We start from the raw sequence: 26,052 nt of genomic DNA, 5'->3' as shown, positions 1-26,052 counted from the left end.
GTCATGATTAAACACTTGTTGGGGTTGGAATTTTTCAGCTTCACCATGCCTTATCACACTGTGTATGACACTACCTTTGATGGCCTTAAATTCACCAATATGAGCACTAGTTCCAGACATTTTTCCTGTTCACCAGGGTGTTAGTTGACTGGTGTGGGTTGCATACTGGGGAACAAGATTAAGGACCCCATTGGAAATAAGTTAGACAGTCCTTGATGATGCACTGGGTTTCTTGGGTTATCCTGGGTGGCTAACCCTCTGGGTTAATTGTTTCTCATTAAGCCACACCAACACCTTGATTTCCAAGACGACAAAACTGAACAAGATAAGTTGTCTGATGCAGTTATAATAAACAGTCCACACATTCCTAGTGACATAACACAAGCACAGTGCAAAGAAACTGCTATCAGGATAATACAGAACCACGTACAAGTCATCGTGCAAAACAATGAAATCAAAGAAACACGTTTGTTAGGAAAACCAGGAAGTAAACACAGTATAATGATCAGACTTCATTCATACGATAAAAGAAAGGACCTAATTAAATCAGCAATTACAATGAAAAATGGAGTGTACATAAATGAGTGTCTAACAAAAAAACGTCAAAACCTTCTGTTCAGGCTGAGAAAACTTAAACAGGAAAACAAAATACACCAGTGTTTCACGCGAGATGGGAAAATACTAGTAAGGAAAACATCAACAGGACAACAATATACCATCTCAAATGAACACGATTTCTCTACCTTCCTTAGAAAAGCTGACATTTCTGTAACAGATTAGATAAGTGCCCTTAATACATATATACGTGTGGTACATATAGTGTACGTTACTATTATATTGTGCATAATTATTTTTATTATTTTTCATCACTAGCTAATGCCAACTACCTCCAATACTCTATACTTCTTTCTTACTGCTATTAATTGCTCATAATTTTAAACTACAAGTCAAATCTTACTCCAAATTAATAATATTCATTATTCTTACCTGTCCATTTAATTTTGTTTATCACTACTTGTTTTTTTAGTCACTTTTCATTGTGTATGCAATTAGTGTATATTCCAATTACTTTTTTGCAAGTACCAAAACTATCTTTTGCTAGCTAGTACCAACTACCTCATTTTTTTTTTACTTTTTATTGTGCAATAAACTGCTCAATTTATTTAATATTACAAATCAGATCTTACTCCTAAACCAATATTATTTCATAGTGACCACCTGTCCATTTAACTTTGTTTACCATTACTTAATTTTAGTCCCTTATATATTTTCTCCTTTATTTTAGCTTTATATAACTACCCTAGTTTATATATTCACAATTGTTAAAATAATCAAGGTGCTATTCTCAGGTGCTAAAGTAGAATAAGTTCACAATTTTGCCATTATATTCCAAAGCTCATTATTTGATTACCACTTTATTGTTCACCACAACTTATATTAGTCCCTTTTATATTATTATTTTATACTATAATTCTAACTTTAAAGAATTACCTTTATAGTACTACCTACTATCATATTCCCAAGCTCCATTATTTGATCATCACTATATTTGTATTAGTCCCTTTTATATTGTCTCCTTTATTTTAGCTTAAAAAAAAAAAAAAAAAAAAAAAAAAAACTACCTTAGCTCATTATTTTACATTTGTTAAATAATTCAGGTGCTATTTTTTAGCTTAAGACTATTTACTTTGTTTTATACTTAATTCTAACTATAGATTCACTACAAATCTTATGATTACAAGCATTGATCCTGATACCAATCTCTTATTTAATGACTTAAATGAATCAAACAGTTACTGTAATTACTACACTGCAGAACAATCAAAGGCACTTCTCAGTGCCAACAACAACATAACTATCTTTAACTACAATATCAGATCTTTAAGCAAGCATTACGATGACCTCATAGCATTACTAAATTCCTTACATGCCAATATGTCCATCATTACACTAACTGAAACCTGGCTAAAGCCTGATAGTACAGATGTCTATGCCATTCCTGGTTACACAGCCATACACAACTGTAGGCCAGACCAACAAGGGGGTGGCACAGCCATATACTACTCAGACCAACTAGAATGTATCACTAATACTTGCACAAGGGATGAACATGGGGAATATATAATAGCCAAATTCAAATCCAAATACCTACAAAAACCTCTCACATTGATAAACATCTACAGAGTTCCACAGTCAAACATTAGCCAATTTAGTCAAAACCTAGGAAGTATGATAACTGATGCACGCATGAACAAAGATCACTTACTACTCTCAGGTGACTTCAATATAAATCTCCTGCAAGACCAGGACCCACACGTTACTGAATTCACAAACACAATGAGTAACTGTATGTTGCTACCAACAGTAACAAAACCTACAAGAGTTACAGAGACTAGTGTTTCCCTACTTGACCACATCTGGACCAACACCATATCCCCTTTAAAATCAGGCATAATTACAGATAATACCACAGACCACTACCCGACTTTCCTCATAACAACTCTTGGTAAATTACCCCAAGACAGTACTAAAGTCACCTTCAGACTTCACAATGAGGCAGCCATTAATAACTTCACAACAGCAGTAGCAAACATTGACTGGCACACTGAGCTAGAAATCTATACAGATATTGACGAATGTATTAATAATTTTCTAAAAAAGACCCAATACCTCTATAACAAGCACTGCCCTAAAAAAACTAAACAGATGACAGCTAAGAGACTGAACAGTCCCTGGCTAACACCCAGCATTCTCAAATCCATAAATACAAAACACCAATATGAAAAACAGTACAGAATGGGTCACATAACCAGAGACCAAACAAAACGTTACTCGTCAATCCTAACCAGCCTGATAAGAAGGGCAAAAAAATTGTATTATGAGAACAGATTATCCAACTTACGAGGTGATATAAAAAAGACCTGGAAAACCCTATCAGAAATTCTAGGAACAAAAAAGATATCACGAAATAGCGAAATAAAATTAGCAAAATCAGATGAACCCCAACTCCCACCAACAGAAACAGCAAACAGACTCAATGATTTCTTCTCCACTATAGGACAAAACCTTGCCAATAAAATCCCAAGCTCAGATACCCCACCAAATGACTACCTCACCGGCAACTACCCAAACACACTGTTCCTAGCTCCGACTAACCCATACGAAGTCTCCCTTATTATCAACACACTAAAAAACAAGGCAGGAGATTTAAATACCTTACCACCCTTTATATACAAAAAAGTGTCACAAGTGCTATCACCAATCATTGCAACACTCTTTAACAAATCCATTGAATCCTCCACCTTCCCTACAGTACTCAAAATAGCAAGGGTCACTCCGATCCACAAAGGAGGAGACCAAACAGAGTTGAATAACTATAGGCCAATATCCAACTTACACCCTCTCTCAAAAATCTTCGAAAAATTAATTCATAAACGAATCTACTCCTACCTTATCTCCCAAAACATACTCAACCCCTGCCAATTTGGATTCAGGCCTAATAAAAATACTAATGATGCTATTATACACATGCTAGAACATATATACACTGCAATAGAGAAAAAAGAAGTCCCACTGGGGATCTTCATTGACTTACGTAAAGCTTTTGATACAGTTGACCATGACTTGCTCCACGTAAAATTGTCACACTATGGTATAAGAGGGCACTCCCTCAACTACCTCAAGTCATACCTCAGCAACAGAAGCCAATATGTGTATGCAAATGGGGCAAACTCCTCTGCACAACCAATTACAGTTGGTGTCCCACAGGGAAGTGTCCTTGGCCCTCTTCTCTTTCTCCTATACATAAATGACCTACCAAATGCTTCGCAATTACTCAAACCCACACTATTTGCAGATGACACTACATACGTCTTCTCCCACCCGAGCCCAGTCACGCTAGCCAATACTGTAAATACCGAATTACAGAAAATATCTACCTGGATGAGAACTAACAAACTTACACTAAACATTGACAAAACCTACTTCATTCAGTTTGGTAACAGAGCTACAGATGTCCCTCTTAACATAATGATAAACGGATCACCTATCACAAAGCTAACAGAGGGAAAATTCTTAGGAATCCACCTTGATAATAGACTCAAATTTCATACACATATACAACAAATTTCTAAGAAAATTTCCAAGACTGTAGGCATACTATCGAAGATACGGTACTATGCTCCACAGTCAGCCCTCCTGGCCCTATATCACTCTCTTATTTACCCCTATCTCACCTATGGAATTTGTGCATGGGGCTTAACAACAAGTAACCATCTCAGACCACTAATTACCCAACAAAAGGCTGCAGTTAGAATGATAACAAATTCTCACTATAGGCAGCACACTCCACCAATATTCAATACACTAAACCTCCTCACCATACAAAACATCCATACTTACTACTGCACCTATTACATACATAGAACACTTAACTCTGATATTAACCCTCCCCTCAAACATCTCCTTGCCAACCTCAACAGAACACATGACCATAACACAAGGCACAGATCACTCTTTGATGTTCCTCGTGTCCATCTCACACTATGTAAAAACTCAATGCACATAAAAGGCCCTAAAATCTGGAATTCATTACCTGTAAATATAAAAGAAACACTACCTGTTTATAAATTCAAGTCTCTTCTCAAAGATCACTTACTCACCCAAAACCAAATAAATACTGAATAACTGAACCTTATAAATTGTATATCTTAAATGTTTCTCACAATTATATCACATAAATGTTAAACCTAAAACCCAATCTAACTTTATTATTTTTTAAATACACTACCTAACAGAATACTCCATTCTACTGAATGTACAACAATGCATACAACCATATGACCTGTCTTTGTAATACTCACTTGTGCTTTATAGTAACCTGTTTACATTAATGTTTTATCACTGATTTCATCATTGCTTAGTTAATCTTAAGTTAATTTTAAGCCAGCCCGTAATGCTATGCATAGTATAAGTGGCTTTGGCATACTGCTCTTACCTGTATTTGTTGTACCTCTGTATGTGTGCTCAAATTTTTAAATAAATAAATAAATAAATAAACAACAGCTGATGGTGGTGCAGCAACAGCTGATGATGGTGCAGCAGCAGCTGACCATGGTACAGCAGCAGCAGCAGCTGACTGTGGTACAGCAGCAGCAGCAGCTGACCATGGTACAGCAGCAGCATCAGCAGCTGACTGTGGTACAGCAGCAGCTGATGGTGGTGCAACAACAGCTGATGGTGGTGCAGCAGCAGCTGACCATGGTATGGCAGCATCAGCAGTAGCAGCAGCAGCAGCAGCAGTTGACCATGGTACAGCAGCAGCAGCAGCTGACTGTGGTACAGCAGCAGCTGATGGTGGTGCAGCAGCAGCTGACGGTGTAGTAGCAGCTGACCTTGGTACAGCAGCAGCAGCTGACAGTGGTACAGGAGCAGCAGCAGCTGACAGTGGTATAGCAGCAGCAGCTGATGGTGGTGCAGCAACAGCTGATGGTGGTGCAGCAGCAGCTGACCGTGTTATAGCAGCAGCTGATGGTGGTGCAGCAACAGCTGATGGTGGTGCAGCAACAGCTGATGGTGGTGCAGCAGCAGCTGACTGTGGTACGGCAGCAGAAGCAGCTGACCGTGGTACAGCAGCAGCAGCTGACTGTGGTACGGCAGCAGAAGCAGCTGACCGTGGTACAGCAGCAGCAGCTGACCATGGTACAGCAGCAGCAGCAGCAGCTGACCATGGTACAGCAGCAGCAGCAGCTGACTGTGGTACAGCTGCAGCTGATGGTGGTGCAGCAACAGCTGATGGTGGTGCAGCAACAGCTGACTGGTGCAGCAGCAGCTGACCATGGTACGATAGTATTTCGATAGTATTTCTCGCCCTTTTTATCACAGGGTTGGCACTAGAAGCTTTCTTTGGGCCCATGGTGGCTTAGTAGTTACAAGCACTAAAAACAATGGAATAATACAAAATTTATCGAATGTATGCGTGCGACTATCCACCCTGGCTTGTAAACAATGGCACTAGCTGAGCTGAGGCGCTCTCGCCAGATGGACCGCATTTGGGACAAATGATGTAAGTTGAACTTTTCTTCGTAGGGCGGGGAAATTTTTTTATGCTGAAATGCTTCGTAAGTTGATTTTATCATAAGATGAGGCCATAGTAAGTCTGGGGTTCACTGTATAGTGAACCCTCGGTTATCAGCTGTAATCCGTTCCAGAAGCTCGGCCTAAAACCGAAATGGCCAAAAAACAAAATAATATTACCCATAAAAATTAGTGTAAATACAATTAATCTGTTCCAGACAAAATTATTCACCAAAAAATCACTTTTTTACTAATTAAATCAGTATTACATACCTTTATTGAAGACTAATGCTGGCTTCTGGAATGCCTACTACACTTCCTGCATGCCTGCTACACTTCCTGCATGCTTGCTACACTTACTGCATACCTGCTACACTTCCTACATGCCTGCTACACTCCCTGCATGTCTGCTACACGTCATGCATAAATTCCATGGTGTTTCTCACTTTCTTTACCACAGGAACTTTACTAGGAACTTTCTTTGGAGCCATGTTACTTATTTCGCAGCTGCACTGCAAAAAACTCACTAAAAACACTGGAAAACAAACAAAATGTTTGGATACATGAGCAGAAGCTTCCTCACACACCGAAAGACACAGCCAATCTGATAAGCAAGTGTCCCCAGCCGACGGACAGACGCGTCCGAAATGGCCGATCACCGGGAGCCGAAAAACCATCCGATCACCGAGTTGGCCGATAACAGGAATGGCTGATGACCGAGGGTCCACTGTACTCAATAATAATCACCAAGTCTCATCAAATGTATATTATGCTAATACTGTATACACATTTTCATTAATCCATTTACAGTGGACCCCCGGATTAAGACGTCATTGGATTAAGTAATAATCGAATTAACCCTTAAATGTAGATCTACGTTTGCGCGCGTAGCGCTCTGACCTTGATTTTCTCCATAAGAAACAATATAAAAAATGTAGATCTATGTTCGGAGCGCTACGTGAGCAAACGTAGATCTACGTTTGGACAGTTTAAGGGTTAAGTAATAATCGGATTAAGTAACATTTTTGCATCAAAGTATTGGCTCGGTTAAAGTCATTCGTCCCAAATGTGTCCATGCACCGTGAGAGGCCCAGACACTCCATACACAGCCACTGTGCCATTGTTTACAAGCCAGTGAGGATGATTTCATGCATACATGCAATACATTTTGTAATATTCCATTGCTTTTAGTGCTTGTAACTGCTAAATAAGTCACCATGGGCCCAAAGAAAGCTTCTAGTGCAGCCCTTTGGTAAAGAGGGTGAGAAACACTATAGAATTCAAGAAAGAGATCATCACAAAATGCTAAAGTGGAGTGCGTGTCTCCAAGCTTTCCAGGTTGTATAACAACCCCATACAACCATCGCTACTATCTTGGCCAAGAAAAAAAGGCAGTCAAGGAAGCTGTTGTTGCAAAAGGTGCAAATATGCTTACAAAACAGAGATTGCAAATACAGTGGACCCCCGCATAACGATGGCATCACATAGCGATTATTTCGCATACCGCTTACTTTAATCGCAAAAATTTTGCCTCACATACCGCTTAAAAACCCGCTTACCGATTTTCGTCCGAGACGCGGCCTGAGCCACGCTCACATGTTCCGCCGGTGGCATTGTTTACCAGCCAGCCTCCACGGTAACATCCAAGCATACAATCGGAATATTTCGTATTATTACAGTGTTTTCGGTGCTTTTTCTGGAAAATAAGTGACCATGGGCCCCAAGAAAGCTTCTAGTGCCAACCCTACAGCAATAAGGGTGAGAATTACAATAGAGATGAAGAAAAAGATCATTGATAAGTATGAAAGTGGAGTGCATGTCTCCGAGCTGGCCAGGTTGTATAATAAACCCCAATCAACCATCGCTACTATTGGTGGTACAGCTGCTGCTGCTGCTGCACTGTCAGCTGCTGCTGCTGCTGTAGCACCGTTGTTGGTGTGGCTTATTGAGAATACCAAGAAACAATTAACCCCAGAGGATTTGCCACCCAGGATAACCCAAAAAAGTCAGTGTCATCGAAGACTGTCTAACTTATTTCCATTGGGGTCCTTAATCTTGTCTCCCAGGATGCAACCCACACAAGTCGACTAACACCCAGGTGAACAGGGAAAAATGCCTGGAACTAGTGCTCATATTGGTGAATTTAAAGCCAGCAAAGGTTGGTTTGAGAGATTTAAGAATCGTAGTGGCATACACAGTGTGATAAGGCCTGTTCTGGAAGAAAATGCCAAACAGGACCTACAGTACTCAGGAGGAAAAGGCACTCCCAGGACACAGTGTCTCATCAGTCATTGCTGCATCTTCAATAAAGGTAAGTGTCATTTATTCTTCATTTAGTAGACTAGTACATGCACAATATATACTGTGCATGTACTACTCTACTATTGTGCATGTATCCTTCTCTTTGTGTGTGGGAAAATGTATATTTCATGTGGTAAAATTTTTTTTTTCATACTTTTGGGTGTCTTGCACGGATTAATTTGATTTCCATTATTTCTTATGGGGAAAATTCATTCACATAGCGATTATTTCGCATAACAATTACCCCTCTTGAACGGATTAAAATCGTTAACCGGGGGTCCACTGTACTCGAAGATGTGGAGAGACTGTTGTTGGTGTGGATCAATGAGAAACAATTACAGTGTATCTGGAGATAGTGTTTCGTAGTCAGTTATATGTGAAAAGGCAAGGCAGTTGCATGATGATCTCATTAAGAAAATACCTGGAACTAGTACTGATATTGGTGAATTTAAGACCAGCAATGGTTGGTTTGGGAGATTTAAGAATCGTAGTGGCATACACAGTGTGATAAGCCATGGTGAGGCTGCCAGTTCTGACAAAAACGTGGCTGAAAAATATGTTCAGGAATTCAAGGGGTACATAGAGGCTGAAAAATTCAAACCCCAATAAGTGTTCAGTTGTGACGAAACAGGCCTGTTTTGGAAGAAAATGCCAAACAGGACCTACATTACTCAAGAGGAAAAGGCACTGCCAGGACACAAGCCTATGGAAGAAAAGCTAACTCTCATGTTTTGTAGTAATTCTAGTGGGGATTTGAAAGTGAAGCCTTTACTCATGTATCACTCCGAAATTTCCAGAGTGTTCAAGAAAAACAGCATCAAAAAGACTAAATTGTGTGTTATGTGGAGGCAAACAGTAAGGCATGGGTCACGAGGGACATTTTCCTAGATTGGTTCCACGACGTGTTTGGCCCCAGTGTGAAAAAATACCTCCTGGAAAATAAATTGAAACTCAAGTGCTTCCTGGTAATGGACAGTTCTCCTGCTCATCCTCCAGACTTGGAAGAGCGAATGGTGCCGGAGTATAGTTTCATTGAAGTGAAATTCTTTCCCCCTAATACCACTCCTCTCCTCTAGCCCATGGACCAGAAAGTCATTTCAAATTTCAAGAAATTGTGCACCAAAGCAGTTTCAAAAGTGCTTTAAAATGACCTCAGACACTGAATTGACCCTAAGAGAGTTCTGGAAAGATCACTTCTGTGTCCTCCATTGCATAAACCTTATAGGTAGGGCTTGGGAGGGAGTGACTTCCAGGACTTTAAACTCTGCTTGGAGAAAATTGTGGCCAGAATGTGTACATTCTGGGGCTGACCCTGAGGAGCTTATGCCAGTTGTGGAGTCTATTGTGGCATTGGGGAATTCCGTGGGGTTGGATGTGAGTTTGGAGGATGTGGAAGAGTTGGTGAAGGACGACGATGAAGAGCTAACCACTTCAGAGCTGCAACAGCAACAGACCACAGCTCGGGAATTTCCTTCAGAGGAGGAGGAAGAGAGATGGAGGAAGGTACCTTCTTCAAAGATTAAGGACATTTGTGCAAAGTGGAATAAAATGCAAACATTTATGGATGAACATCACCCTGACACAGCTGTTGCAGGTGCTGCTGGCAACATCTACAATGACAATGTTGTGTCCCATTTAGGGAAATCTTAAAGACACGCCAGAAACAGAGCTCTCTGGACAGATTTTTGGTGTGACAGGGGTACAGTGACTCTCAAGCTGGTCCTAGTGGCATTAAAAAACAAAGGGAAGTAACCCCGGAAAAGGACTTGGTACCTGAAGTCCTTATGGAAGGGGATATCCCTTCCAAACAATAGTACACCTCCATCCTCTTCCCTCCTGTCTCATCATTCATCAATAAATCTTCAATAAAGGTAAGTGTTATTTCAGTAATGTTTTACTCTGCATATCTCATTGTTTTCTGTGTAGGGAAATGTATATTTCATGTAAAAAAATTATTTTGTTTAATACTTTTGGGTGTCTTGAACAGATTAATTGGATTTACATTATTTCTTATGGGGAAAATTAATTCGGATTAAGTCAGATTCGGTATAAGACACTCTCTCTAGAATGGATTAATTATGTTAACCGGGGATCCCACTGTATGTATTTTTTCAAAATTACAGTGGACCCCCGACTTACAATCAGCTCCCAACTCGAATAATTATGTAAGTGTATTTTTGTAAGTGCTTTTGTAAATGTTATGGGGCTATGGGGCCCAACATGTATTTATGTATCTGTAAGTTACTCTGGGATACCTAATTATATTGAATTGATGGGGACTCAGCTCTAAATGTCATAAGGGCAGATCACTCTTATGGCTGTAAGGCAGCTGAGTCAAGCCTGTTTTTCTTAATATAATAGGTTATACTATAGACACACACACACAATTTAAATAAGTAGTTTATAAAGTTGTATTTCTTTTTGTAACAGTAAAATAAGGTATAGTAGAATTGTGGTAACAAGAGAATTGTGCTTGGCAACAGTCTTTTGTTTTGGTGGGAGGAGTTTAGCTAGGCTCCCCCCCTCTCTCTCTCTCTCTCTCTCTCTCTCTGTTGGTGGACTCCCAGCTGGCAGGACCTCTGGGTCCTTCTATTTCTTTTGGGCATTATGTGTGCTCCAGGGGTGAGTTTTTATAACTTAAGTTGTGGCCACCATACCCAGGGTGACTAAAGTATGTCAAAACACTGGTTAGCCCAGAGTTATGTCAAGAAGAGAGAAGGACATTGTTGAAATGCACCATGTGGACTGTCCTAGAAGAGCAGCTAAGGGGTATGCAGGCTTATGTTTTGAATATGTGAATGCTGTAATTGTATATTCTGTACATATCTATTTGGAATACAGTTATATTTTCATAGTAGTAGTTTAAATAACCTGTGAAGAGGGCTGGTGAAAGGATATCAGAGACACTGAGGATGATCAGTCATGATGTAAGTATTACCCCTAGACAGATTAGGCCATTAAGTAAAAAGCTACCCCACACTAGAACATGTAGTGAGAACCTTACTATCAAAGTAATAAGGGACATACCAACGTAACAGTAAATGTATTCTTGGGGGTTTGAAACGGACTAATCTAATTTACAATATTCCTTATGGGAGCAAATTTGTTCAGTAACGGCACCCGAACAGCCTTCTGGAACGAATTAATATCGTAAGTCGGGGGTCCACTGTATATAATAAACACGGTACGTACAGTGGAACCTCAAAAATCGAACGTATCACATATCGAACGTTTAGAAAATAGGACCATTTTTTCGGACAAACTGTGTCCCTATTATCGAACGCGCCCCTATTTTCGGACCGCCGGGTACGGGACCTGTCTGCCGCCCGCTCTGTTCGCATCCCCGCGCAGGCGCCGTGAGCAGTCTAGCTTTGTTTATGCTTGAGTGAACACTAACCTGCGCTCTCATTCACGCATTTTACGATTATTTCGTTGTGTTTAGTGCTTGTGGGACTGTGAAATAAGCTGCCATGGGCCCAAAGAAACTTGCTAGTGGTACCCCTGTGGTAAAGAAAGTGAGAAACACCATAGATGTGAAGAAGGAAATAATACAGAAGTATGAGAGTGGTGTGAGAATTGTTGAGCTTGCCAGGATGTATGGGAAAAACAAGTCCACCATTGGTTCTATCCTGGCAAAGAAAGAACAAATCAAGGAAGCTGATGTTGTGAAAGGTGTTAATATAGGGAGTGGATGAGGTACCTTCTTCAAAGATTAAGGAGATTTGTGCCAAGTGGAATGATGTCCAAATGTTTGTGCAGAAGTACCACCCTGAGCAAGCTGAAACAAGCCATCTTTGCAACAAGTTCAGTGATAGAACCATGTCCCATTTTAGGGAAATGTTAAAGAGGCGCCAGAAACAGAGGACTGTGGACAGTTATTTAGTGAGACAGGGGTTCAGTGACTCTCAAGCTGGTCCTAGTGGCATTAAAAGACAGAGAAGGGAAGTAACCCCAGAGAGGGCTTTACCTGAAGTCCTCATGGAGAGGGATTCTCCTTCCAAACACTAACCCCAACTCCCTCTCTCCTCCTCCCTATCTTCCAGATGCCATCACCAATCTTCAATAAAGGTAAGTAAAAATGTTATTTTATATGTATTACTATGCATAATTAAAAACTATAGTATTTGTTGTATGTAAAACTGTAATTAATCTCTATAAAATGTATTTTTTGTGTGAATATTTTTGGGTTTCTGGAACGGATTAATTGTATTTCCATTATTTCTTATGGGAAATATTGCTTCGAATTTCAGACTTTTTGAATTTAGAACTAGCTCCTGGAACGGATTAAGTTCGATTTTTGAGGTTCCACTGTAATATATAAACATGATAAATACACCCCACAGTAGAATAAATTAACATAAATATGAGATGTGGCAGCCAGACGACTTGTACAACTGATGGCAAGAATAACGTTTTCTCTAGTTCAACATCAGAGAAAACGTGTTACTGGGGGTAACTAGAAAATTATTCCTTTCATATGCCTTCACTGAGGGCATCATTTCTTCTAAAAATTGTGTTACATGAGAATGGGAGTGTTCCTCTTTATTTATTCTACCGTATCAACGTAGAGACAACTTGTACACAATGTAACTTGTACACAAACCAGATGTGTTAACCTGGCTTGTTTACAAAACTCGCAAATTTGCATATGCCCAGTTTGTTTACATAACTCCGCACCTGTCCTCTCTCATGTAATCATTCTCTCTCTCTCATTTATTTGTTTTATCTCATTTACTCACCTCTGACCCTACATTAAGACTACAAATATTTTAATGTAAGTAATGATTGTACTATATGTGTATTTTACTTTTTTAGTGTTTTTTTTAATGCCTAGTTCTATTGCTAACTTACTATATGTATCTTTAAACTTGTTATCTAGTATTTATATGCATTTATAAGTGGAAAAAAGGGTGTTCCACTTTATGGCGATTTCCACTCTACGTGCACAACCTGGAACCTAACCTGCCATATAATTAAGCTCTCATTGACGATCTTCCATTTAGCAGATTTTGGCAATTTCAGACAAAAAAAACTTGGCTGGATAAATGGAAAATGTTCGATAAAATGGAAAAAAGCCCGTTTTTCCTGATTTTGTCTGTTCCGGTAGTGTCTGATTGTCTCCCAAAGCATTGGACCAAGTCTAATGATTACAACGTCCAGAATCAGCCAAAGCAGCCATGCCCCAGGATCTGTCTCTCTTTTCATTGTTTCCTGAATCATAGTCCTTCAGCACCAGTTTATTGTTTTTGCTTGCTCACGCATACACTTGTCATTCAGTCTCCAATTTTCCTCTAGATTTACAGTGTTTTGTGTGACTTTATTAACATTTTAAATAAAGTGCAATTAACAGTGGGTAAAAGGAGACGTATGGTTCTCATTGTTATGTACAAACTTGAGCTAATAAAGAAGGTTGAGCCTGGCATGTCTTCTCAGTCATCTACATCATTTTTGCTAGTAGAGCTTTCCAGCTTCTCTTACTGAAAATATAGGCTATTCTTAATCAACACTGTCAATCACAGCAGTTTACACCTTATCTCTCACCATGAGAAGGTAAGTAAAATTACTGTAAATTATGAATAGTGCTATTAATCTTTTCGCTGTCTGTCATGTAGAACTATGTTATTGAGGCTCAGCTCACTCACATAAACTGTGAGCGGTAAATTTTGGCCTAGATATGAGAGAATGGGTCTGTGCAGTGAGTGTGCACCATATTAACCCCTTGACTGTTTCGGTCGTATATATACGTCTTATGAGCCACTGTGTTTGACATATATATACGCATAAATTCTAGTGGCTTCAAATCAAGCGGGAGAAGGCTGGTAATAATAATAATAATAATAATAATAATAATAATAATAATAATAATAATAATAATAATAATAATAATAATTTTCTAGGTAGTAGGCTGGTAGACAGCAACCACCCAGGGAGGTACTACCGTCCTGCCAAGTGAGTGTAAAATGAAAGCCTGTAATTGTTTTACATGATGGTAGGATTGCTGGTGTCCATTTTTCTGTCTCATGAACATGCAAGGTTTCAGGTACGTCTTGCTACTTGTACTTACACTTAGGTCACACTACACATACATGTACAAGCATATATATATATACACCCCTCTGGGTTTTCTTCTATTTTCTTACTAGTTCTTGTTTATTTCCTTTATCTCCATGGGGAAGTGGAACAGAATTCTTCCTCCGTAAGCTATGCGTGTTGTAAGAGGCGACTAAAATGCCAGGAGCAAAGGGCTAGTAACCCCTTCTCCTGTAAACCATACCCCCGGCCGGGATTGAACCCGCGGTCATAGAGTCTCAAAACTCCAGCTTTCATTTTTCTTTTTGGGCCACCCCACCTCAGTAGGATACGGCTGGTATGTTGAAAGAAAGAAGAAGAATAATAATAATTTGTGATTTTGTTGTTCTTGAGTGCTTATGAAATATACATATACAAAGGAATATTATTTCATTAAGAATTTTTACCAACAGGCATTTAGGCTTCGTCAGAACAGAGTAGTTATTGCCTCTCCAGTGCAACAGGTTGATTTGAAGCAACACAATGTACTGCAGGTGGGGGACAAGAAGTTGCATCCACAGCATATCCCTGATCATCTTCCACCTTTCCCTGATACCCACACATATTGGTATGTATTTCTCTCCTATTTGATATTTGATGTTTATACTTAAACTGGTAGTAATTTACATTGCTGCTTACATAAACTTCTGTTATTTTCTGTTTGCCAAAAAAAAAAAAAAAAAAAAATCATGGTGTGAAAGAGCTAAACCAGTACCTTAATTAACATACCTAAACTAACTACAACACTATGTATTTTTACATCTTGTAATATTTATTCCCTTCTTAAATACATATTTTATGATGAGTTCACCTCATGTATGACCATTCTTATGTTTTTTCAAGTTTTCTAGCATGTTGAAGTTGTCTTTACAGTGCAAAAACGAGAACAAGGTATTTTATGAATCATCAGTTTACTTGTTGTGCAAGTCACTATCTGGTCAGATTTAACCCTTTCAAGGTTTTTGACATACTAGTACGCCTAAATTCTAGTGTCCTCAAATCTAGTGAAAGAATGCTGGTAGGCCTACATATGAAAGAATGGGTCTATGTGGTCAGTGTGCGCAGTATAAAAAAAATCCTGCAGCACAGTGCATAATGAGAAAAAAAAACTTTGTGTTTTTGGATTAAAACAGCGACTTTGCACTGTATTTTCGTATGGTATTTATTGTTGTATTCTAGTTTTCCTGGTCTTATTTTATAGAATGGAAGACATATTACAGAAATTGAGATGATTTTGACTGGTTTTACAATGAAAAGTACCTTGAAATTGAGCTCAAAGTAGCAGAAATGTTCGATTTTTACCAAAGTTCAAAAATAAAGAAATCATGCTAAGCATCCAATACACGTCAACTGGTGAGTCTAATATTCTTTCACAAGAGCACCGATATTATTTATGCCATTTCTACACTAATGCAGTAGTCTGCATAATAGTAAATCTTCTATTTTTTGTGAGAATAAAAATTCAAAGTGGAAAGCAAAAGAATGTAAGAGGGGCATGGGGAGGTGACTAATGAACAGAGGAAATGTTATTTTAGTGTCAGGAATGTCTTTCTTGTTTATTCTGGACCCTATTTGGAAATTGGCATCTTTTGAAATTTGTGTGAAATTGGCAAAATTGCTAAATTCTGACCACTGTATTGGATAGTTGAAATTGGTAAATGGGTGGTTTCTTGTACTCATTCGATAGAAAAAATAGAGTTCTAGCGAAATAATTATGATTTTTGTCGACTAGTACATTGGAATTGGCCGAAAATAAGGCTCAAAGTGAGCAAAATCGCCGATGCATAAACATCATCGAGACCACTAACTTCGCGAGAGCATAATTCTGTAAGTTTTCCATCAAATTTCATACTTTTGGTGTCATTATGATTGGGAAAAGATTCTCTATCTTTTCATGAGAAAAAATAATTATTTTTTTTTAAATTTGGGTGACCCTGAGAACAAGCTGAGGGCGGGCCTGGGGACCCTGAAAGGGTTAAAAAGAAAGCCATCCTTCACCTAGCCAGTGTCTGCTCAGTGAAATTTTGCTTTGTGATTAATGCTACATCAGAGAACCAATTCATTTCAAGACCACTTGTCTCACACTTAGTAACCTCTAGTTGTAAATCTTACTGTTACCCCCCCCTCCCCCCCCCACCAAAGAAAAAAAAAATCCTTTACAGTCAATTATAAATGCACTGGATCCAAAATTTTGAAGAAAATATATAATTAAATCTTAAAAATCAACTTTGTCTGATTTTTAGCAAACATACACATGCATTCCAAACACATACCAAAGACTCATACAGTATGCAAAAAAACACATTTTGGTAAAAATAATACTGAGAGGAAAAATATTTCTTAATACTTTCATTGTCTCCCATATAGATCTACATCAGTGTTGCTCATGTAGATTTATGTTTTGAGCTCACCTCCCTCATTTAACTCTTAACCCATAAACAGTCCAAACGTATATATACGTATGTTTTTACCGCTAGTGCCCCAAACGTATATATACGTTTTATTTTTCTTGCCTTCAAATTTGGCACGATTGGCCTGAGATGCCTTGTCAGCATAGAATGGGTTCTAACACTCAGTGTGCGCGGTATTAAAAAACTCTGGGACCACTTAGTACCTTGTGGGAGTACAGTTCAAATGAGCACCAGCTAGAGCAAACAGCGCAGCAAACACCTGGGATTCACTGATGTCATGTAGTATTAACACTCCCATTTTAAGAGGAAAGTGATTTTGACCCTGAGTTTAGTGGGTTTGAGGTGGATGTGGCCACAAGTGGTCGAGGAAATATAAAAAAATCTTGATAATAACCCATGTGCAATATTTGTGCAACACATTTTCAGAATGTCTTACAACCTATGCCCTATATAAAGAGAAACACTTCTGGCTGGCTGGCAGGCTGGTTGGCTGGCTGGCTGACTGACTGGCTGATTGGCTGGTTAGCTGGCTGGCTAGCTGGCTGGCCAACTGCGTGGCAGCCAGCTGTGTGGCTGGCCGGCTGCTGGCCGCCTGGCACTCTGTCTGTCTGTATTTATGTCTGTCTATGTCTGTCTCTGTCAATCTTTGTCTCTGTATATCTGTCTGTCTCTGTTTACCTGTCTCTAGTCTGTCCCTGTCTGTCTCTGTCTATCTCTTTCTGTCTGTCTATCTCTGTCTCACAGGTACACATAAATACAAGTATACATAGTGTAAATTACCTAGGATAACCCAAAAAATCCAGACAAAGTGCTATACTCTGCTTGAAGATGTGAGTAAACGTGATGATGCAGTCTTGTGGCTCCCTCTCAGACAGAGAGATAGACAGATAGACAGGGAGCTTGACAGACAAACAAATATACAGACATGTTTGTGTACCAGCGAAAACAAAGCAGGCCCTAATCGTTTCTTATCAAGTCTTATCACTGCACCCTTGCCAATGCTCATCAAACGTCAGCTCTTATCAAGTGTTATCTCATCTTATCACGTCACTGTCAGGGGTGGACTTTGTTTTTCATGCTTCAAGGGAACTTATTATTTCATTATTATTACATATCATCATCATCATCATCATCATCCATCATCATCCATCATCATCCATCATCATCATCCATCATCATCATCCATCATCATCATCCATCATCATCCATCATCATCATCCATCATCATCATCCATCATCATCATCCATCATCATCCATCATCATCCATCATCATCCATCATCATCATCCATCATCATCATCCATCATCATCATCATCATCCATCATCATCCATCATCCATCATCCATCATCCATCATCCATCATCATCATCCATCATCCATCATCCATCATCCATCATCCATCATCCATCATCCATCATCATCATCCATCATCATCAATCATCATCATCATCATCATCATCATCATCATCATCATCATCATCATCATCATCATCATCATCATCATCATCATCATCATCATCATCATCATCATCATCATCATCATCATCATCATCATCATCATCATCATCATCATCATCATCATCATCATCATCTCCCTCCCTCCCTCCCTCCCTCCCTCCCTCCCTCCCTCCTCCGGGACTTATAAATACTTTGTATATATTCCAAGACAATAGTAAATGACCAAGGCAAGTGAAAATGTCCACCTGTCAGTGTGTTTGTGACAATGTGAGTACAATTTCAGTAGCTAATACTAGTGTCAGAACAAAGATTGGTTATGAAATGACAAGAACTACTATAAATTGTAATTATCAGGACATAAAAATTATATAAAAAAGTATGAAAAATGGAAAAAAAAGATATATCGGCAACACTTCTGCAAGCGGCAGCGCTCCATGTTGCCACCAGGTGATCGCCAAGTGCCAATTTTGCGACCTCATATCTTGGTAAGTACTGACCCTAAAAATTTTTTTTTATCCTATAACAGTTAGAAAAATGTGCTCTTTTTTCAATAAAAAAAAAAAAATTATTTTTTAAAATATTCGGGGCACTGGGGTAGTGAATGTATATATATGTTCTCTCGCGCAGCACCCCAAATATTTTGAAAAAAAAAATAGTTTTTTTTATAGAAATAAAGAGCACATTTTTTTAAGTGTTTTAAAATAAAAATTTTTTTTAGTTTCACTACTTACCGAGATATGAGGCTGTGAAGTTGGCACTTGGTGATCACCTGGCGGCAACATGGAGCACTTGCAGAAATTCTAAATATATACCGTTTTCTTCCATTTTTTTCATTTTCTTGATTTTCACAATATGATAATTATGTTTTATAGTAAATCTTTTGATTTCAGTGCCAGTTGTTTATACACCAATATTATATACGAAATTATTATCATAGTGTCATACACACACATGTACACACTGACAGATGATTTTGCACACCTGGCTGAATCATATTCTATTATCTATGATACTCCATGAAGCATGGATTCATTCAGAGTGCCACCCCACACTGGTGACAAATGAATCATGTGTCCTTCCGCTGTTGGGGTCATTTTTTTGGTGGTAGCACACACAGCACACTTTTTCTGGGAATTCTTCTTCTTTGGGGTAGGTGGTATTGGTACCAGATAGTGTCGGTTAGGAGTGGTTCAGTCTGGCACTTCCCCCACTGGCTGTGGTTGTGGGACAAGTTGCTGTTGAGGGGCAGGTGCAAGTGTGGTACCATACTTTCTTGCTATCTGTTTGACAACATTCAGAGGGAATTCTGCAAAACGTTGTCATTTTTCAGTCTTTATTTCATACATATTGAATGTATTGAGCACTGCAGCATCTACAAGGTGAAAAAGCAGTTTTATATACCACTTGCGACTCCTACGTACACGGTCAACAAACCCTATCATCATGTCACACTTACCAACTAGTCGCATATTGTACGTATAGTCCACGACAGCAGCTGGCTTTACAATAGGTTCATTGTTGAACCTGCTCAGTCTGTCTCTTTGTACCATCTCGTTTTTGTGGATGGTTGACAGCAATGTCACATCCTGTTTGTCATGCCACGTCAGTGCCATGATGTCATTAGCATGAAACACTTGCACTGCACATTCAACACTGCCTCCACTGAACCTTGGCATATGTTTTCTATTCCTTCTCACTGTTCCACATATATCAATATTGCTCACATGTAGGAAATCAGCAAGCATAGGGTTTGTATACCAGTTGTCAGCGTACAATGTATGGCCCTTGCCAAGGTATGGTTCCATCATCCTGCGAACATCACCGGAAATGCCCAACATCCATCTGTCATCATCGAGTGTCTTTCTCCCGGTGTATACAGTAACAGGCATCCCTTGAACAGAATCAAGGACTCATCAACAACAATGTTCTTGAAGGAATAAAAGTATGCACTGAATTTCTGCTTCAAATACATAAACACTTCCTGGATTTTGTGTAGAAGGTCATTTCTATTTGGCGTATTTCTGTCTTGAGAAGTGCAACATTCGTAGCAACAGAGTGAATCTGTTGCAGGGAAGGAGGTCACGGAAAACTGGAGTACTGATGAAGTGGTCTGTGGACCAGTAACAACGTATATTGTTCTTATAGATATGTGGCATAAGGATGGCAGTGGCAAGGAATAAATAGATTTCAGCCACTGTTGTGTCTTTCCACCTGTGCAGCCGTGACGATTCTCCAACCTCTGCTATGTTGTCCATGACATATCAGTAATAATTGTTTGTCTGGGTCACTATCAAGTTCATTATAGGCTCATCAAAGTATAACTGGAAATAGTCTAACTCTGTAGACTCATTTGTTAGGGGACATTCTGGCTGGATACCTCTTCCACTTGCATCAAAATCACAAGACTGTGGCATGAATATACTTTGTGTCCAGTTCCACTCACGATCATATGGTGCAGGGTGGACCTGTGGCATGGGGCGAGGGGGAGCAGGAGGAGGGACAGGAATGGAGGCAGCACATGGGTGAGGGGATGCCGGGCGGTCCTTTGTCTGTCCACCCACCGCGCCATGTGGTCCAGGCACTGTGCCACCCACTACTACTTCCTCCATCCCACATACTACTCGCCTTCATGATCACTTTCACTATCAGTGGCCAGGGTTTTGGATCCTGACCTGCCATGACCCTTGGGATTGCATATGACACACTGCCTGAAGATAGATGCCGCTGCCTAAAAGTACGCTTCACTGGTGAATAATGAACTTCACTATCACTAGACGAATCTTCGAATGGCATAAGATCAATCTCAACATCACTTTCATCGCTTTCACTATCACTAAAACACCGGGAAATTGATAGTTTCCTCTTGCGAAGTTGCCTATGTGTAACACTCGCCACTCTAGAGGTGCTTGGCCCAGGGTCTTGTGTGGCCACACTGGCCACCCCAGAAGTGCTTGGCCTAGGGTCTGCTGTGGCCACACTGGCTACCCCAGAGGCGTTTGGCCCAAGGACAGGTGTGGCTACCCCAGAGGTGATGGGCTGAGGGTCATCTGGGTTATCATCGACATTTTCACTAATTCCTTGAATATTACTGGCCCCATTGGTGTCAAATCCACTAAACTCATGATCTATATCACTTTCCTCAAATAGTAGAGTGTTAATACGACGATGTGTGAGTGAATCACGAGGATGTGCCAAGATGCTGACCCAAGATGGAACTGAATGTAACTGGACCTACCATGTGGTACCCAGGCATCCCCGATTTTTTTCATATGGAGCACACTGAGTGCGCACACCCATTCTCTCATGTCTAGGTGACTCAGGCCTGTCGCGCCAATTTTGAATGAATGAAAAATGAAATGTATATATATGTTTGGGGCACTGTTTGAGAGAACGTATTTATACATTGGGACCGTTTAACCCGTAAATGGTCCAAACGTATATATACATTTTTACCGCTAGTGCCCCAAACGTATATATACGTTTTATGTGTCCTACATTTAACAGTGCCACGATAAGCCTGAGTCACCTAGACATGTGAGAATGGGTGTGAGCACTCACTGTGCGCCATATTAAAATAATTGAGGATGCCTGGGTACCATATGCTCTTTTTTTCCTATTAAAAACAAGTGTTTTTTTTCTCAAAAAAGTTGGGGCAGTACGGTAGTGAACGTATATATACGTTTGGACCGTTTACGGGTTAACCCTTTGAGGGTTTCGGCAGTACTAGTACAGCTTACGACCCAGGGTTTTTGACGTACTAGTACGCCTAAATTCTAGCGCCCTCAAATCTAGTTGGAGAAAGCTGGTAGGCCTACATATGAAAGAATGGGTCTATGTGGTCAGTGTGCACAGTATAAAAAAAATCCTGCAGCACACAGTGCATAATGAGAAAAAAAAAACTTTGACCGTTTTTTGGGGAATAAAACAGCGATTTTTTGGAATAAAACAGCGACTTTGCACTGTATTTTAGTATGGTATTTATTGTTGTATTCTAGTTTTCCTGGTCTCATTTTATAGAATGGAAGGCATATCATAGAAATTGAGATGATTTTGACTGGTTTTACAATGAAAAGTACCTTGAAATTGAGCTCAAAGTAGCAGAAATGTTCGATTTTTACCAAAGTTCAAAAGTAAACAAATCATGCCAAGCGTCCAATACACGTCAACTGGTGAGTCTAATATTCTTTTGCAAGTGCGCCAATATTATTTATACCATTTTTTACACTAATGCAGTAGTTTGCATAACAGTAAATCTTCTATTTTTTGTGAGAATAAAAATTCAAAGTGGAAAGCAAAAGAATGTAAGAGGGGCCTTGAGATGTGACTAATGAACAGAGGAAATGTCATTTTAGTGCCAGGAATGTCTTTCTTGTTTATTCTGGACCCTATTCGGAAATTGGCATCTTTTGAAATTTGTGTGAAATTGGCAAAATTGCTAAATTCTGACCACTGTACTGGATAGTTAAAATTGGTAAATGGGTGGTTTCTTGCACTCATTCGATAGAAAAAATGGAGTTCTAGCAAAATATTTATGTTTTCTGTCGACTAGTGCAGTGAAATTGGCCGAAAATGGGGCTCAAAGTGGGCAAAATCGCCGATGCGTAAACATCGCAGAGACCGCTAACTTCGCGAGAGCATAATTCCGTAAGTTTTCCATCAAATTTCATAATTTTGGTGTCATTATGATTGGGAAAAGATTCTCTATCTTTTCATAAGAAAAAATTATTTTTTTTTTTTCTTAAATTTGGCCGACCCTGAGAACGAGTCTCGGAGAGGGCCTGTTGACCCTCAAAGGGTTAAGGGTTAAACTCTGAGCAGTAAATTTTGACCTAGACATCAGAGAACGGATCTGTATAGTGAGTATGCACAGTTTAAAGTAAATCCTGCCCCACGTAGAACTTGATGGGAAAAGCAGACATCTGATCTTGTGTTTGGTTTAACCCATAAATGGTCCAAGCAGATCAATGTTCATATGCGTAGTGCTCCAAAAGTAGATCTACGTTTTTTTACACGTTTTCAAATGTAAAAAAAAAAAAAGATCTACTTTTTTACTCGTTTTCAAATATATATAAAAAAAAGATCAAACTACTTTTTTACATACTTTCAAATGTTGAAAAAATGTATATACAGTGGACCCCCGCATAACGATTTTAATCCGTGCAAGAGGGCTCATTGTTATGCGAAATAATCGGTATGCGAATGAATTTTCCCCATAAGAAATAATGGAAATCAAATTAATCCGTGCAAGACACCCAAAAGTATGAAAAAAAAATTTTTACCACATGAAATATACATTTTCCTACACACAAAGAGAAGGATACATGCACAATAGTAGAGTAGTACATGCACAGTATATATTGTGCATGTACTAGTCTACTAAATGAAGAATAAATGACACTTACCTTTATTGAAGATGCAGCAATGACTGATGAGACACTGTCCTGGGAGTGCCTTTTCCTCCTGAGTACTGTAGGTCCTGTTTGGCATTTTCTTCCAGAAGAGGCCTTATCACACTGTGTATGCCACTACGATTCTTAAATCTCTCAAACCAACCTTTGCTGGCTTTAAATTCACCAATATGAGCACTAGTTCCAGGCATTTTTTCCTGTTCACCTGGGTGTTAGTCGACTTGTGTGGGTTGCATCCTGGGAGACAAGATTAAGGACCCCAATGGAAATAAGTTAGACAGTCTTCGATGACACTGACTTTTTTGGGTTATCCTGGGTGGCAAATCCTCTGGGGTTAATTGTTTCTTGGTATTCTCAATAAGCCACACCAACAACGGTGTTACAGCAGCAGCAGCAGCTGACGGTGGTACAGCAGCAACAGACGATGCTACAGCAGCAACAGACGATGCTACAGCAGCAACAGACAATGCTACAGCAGCAGCAGACGATGCTACAGCAGCAGCAGCAGCAGACGATGCTACAGCAGCAACAGACGATGTTACAGCAGCAGCAGACGATGCTACAGCAGCAGCAGCAGCAGCAGACGATGCTACAGCAGCAGCAGACGATGCTACAGCAGCAGCAGACGATGCTACAGCAGCAACAGACGATGTTACAGCAGCAGCAGACGATGCTACAGCAGCAGCAGCAGCAGACGATGCTACAGCAGCAACAGACGATGTTACAGCAGCAGCAGATGATGCTACAGCAGCAGCAGCAGCAGACGATGCTACAGCAGCAGCAGACGATGCTACAGCAGCAGCAGCAGCTGACAGTGCAGCAGCAGCAGCAGCTGTACCACCAATAGTAGCGATGGTTGATTGGGGTTTCTTGTACAACCTGACCAGGTCGGCGATACGCACTCCACTTTCATACTTATCAATGATCTCTTTCTTCATCTCTATTGGAATTCTCACCCTTATTGGTGTAGGGTTGGCACTAGAAGCTTTCTTGGGGCCCATGGTCACTTATTTTCCAGAAACAGCACCGAAAACACTGTAATAATACGAAATATTCCGATTGTATGCTTGGATGTTACTGCGGAGGCTGGCTGGTAAACAATGCCACCGGCGGCACATGTGAGGCTGGCTGAGGGCGCACATTGGACGCGTCTTGGACGAAAATCGGTGAGCGGGTTTTTAAGCGGTATGCGAGGCAAAATTTTTGCGATTAAAGCAAGCGGTATGCGAATTAATCGTTATGTGATGCCATCGGTATGTGGGGGTCCACTGTATACGTTTGGACCGTTTACGGGTTAAAAAAGTGGCTTTAATGTGTTTTCTGGGGTTGGTTTTATGGTATCAGTTGATAGAATGGAAGACATACTAGTGAAATAGAAATTATTTTGATCAGTTTCAGACTGGAGGTAACTTGAAATAGGGCCTAAATTGGCTGAAATTTCCAAGTTTTGGTAATTTTCCTGAGCATAGGTAGGGCCCCTCTCAGTCTGTCTTAGGGGTTTTAACTAGGTACATGTATGCTTGAATTATTGGAATGGTCTAAACCATGACCAATCATTCTTAATTTTATTTTATTTTCCAAGAAATAGAATAAAACTTTAATTTTTTTGTGTGATGATGGCAGGCAGTGGTTATATAAGAGAATCCTGGGGATGTGATTAATGAATGGAAGAAAGGTTACTTTAGTTACTGCAATGCTTACAGTGTTTATTTTTGACTCCATTTTTTAAAATGGAATTTCCTGAATTTTGTGTAAAATAGGCCAGTTACTAACTTTTGTGGACAAAGGGTAGTTCTGATAGTTGAATGGGCAGTTTCTTGTGGTCAATCAATAGAATGTAAAGCTTATGCAAAATAGCTAAAAATTGTTTCAAATTGAAGCTTTGGAATTTCTTCAAAAATAGAACTCAAATTCAGCAGACTGCCAACTTGGCTCTTGTGTAATTCCATAAGTTTTCCATCAAATTTTTCATTTTAAGTGTCATTATCTTTAGAAAAAGATTCTCTACCATTTTAGAAGATAATTTTTTTAAATCCCAATACAAGCACTTTTAATTTCAGAGGTCACGGCAATGAAAGGGTTAAATACTACACAGTTAACCTACCAGGAACAAAAAACTTTTCAAATTTTTTAGCTACTAAACTATAGAAATTAGATGCCTCTATGTCACAATTTTGAAAAAGATCTGAAAGAGCACAATTTTCTGAAGTTAATAACACCAAAAATAATAATATCGGTTCATTACTTGTGAAATTATGAAGGCGTGAAGTTTAAGATTGTTAACCTGGTAATGGCAGTATTGGGTGTTACCACATGCAGTCAGTGATAG

At 39.5% G+C, this 26,052-nt stretch overlaps 1 protein-coding gene across 1 annotated transcript in view; it reads left to right on the top strand.

Moving 5' to 3' along the window:
- Positions 1-26,052, top strand: part of LOC128684108 (transcription initiation factor TFIID subunit 8) — a 72,547-nt gene that overhangs the window by 32,383 nt on the left and 14,112 nt on the right. The window contains exon 2 of the mRNA XM_070080938.1: positions 14,859-15,013. Coding sequence (XP_069937039.1) covers positions 14,859-15,013 — 155 coding nt within the window. The remainder of the gene's footprint in view (positions 1-14,858; positions 15,014-26,052) is intronic.

This window comes from Cherax quadricarinatus, unplaced genomic scaffold, assembly GCF_038502225.1.
Source record: "Cherax quadricarinatus isolate ZL_2023a unplaced genomic scaffold, ASM3850222v1 Contig1292, whole genome shotgun sequence".
NCBI classification, from domain to species: Eukaryota; Metazoa; Arthropoda; class Malacostraca; order Decapoda; family Parastacidae; genus Cherax; species Cherax quadricarinatus.
Note: the sequence above shows the minus strand (reverse complement) of the source record. Positions and strands in the feature narration are given on the sequence as shown.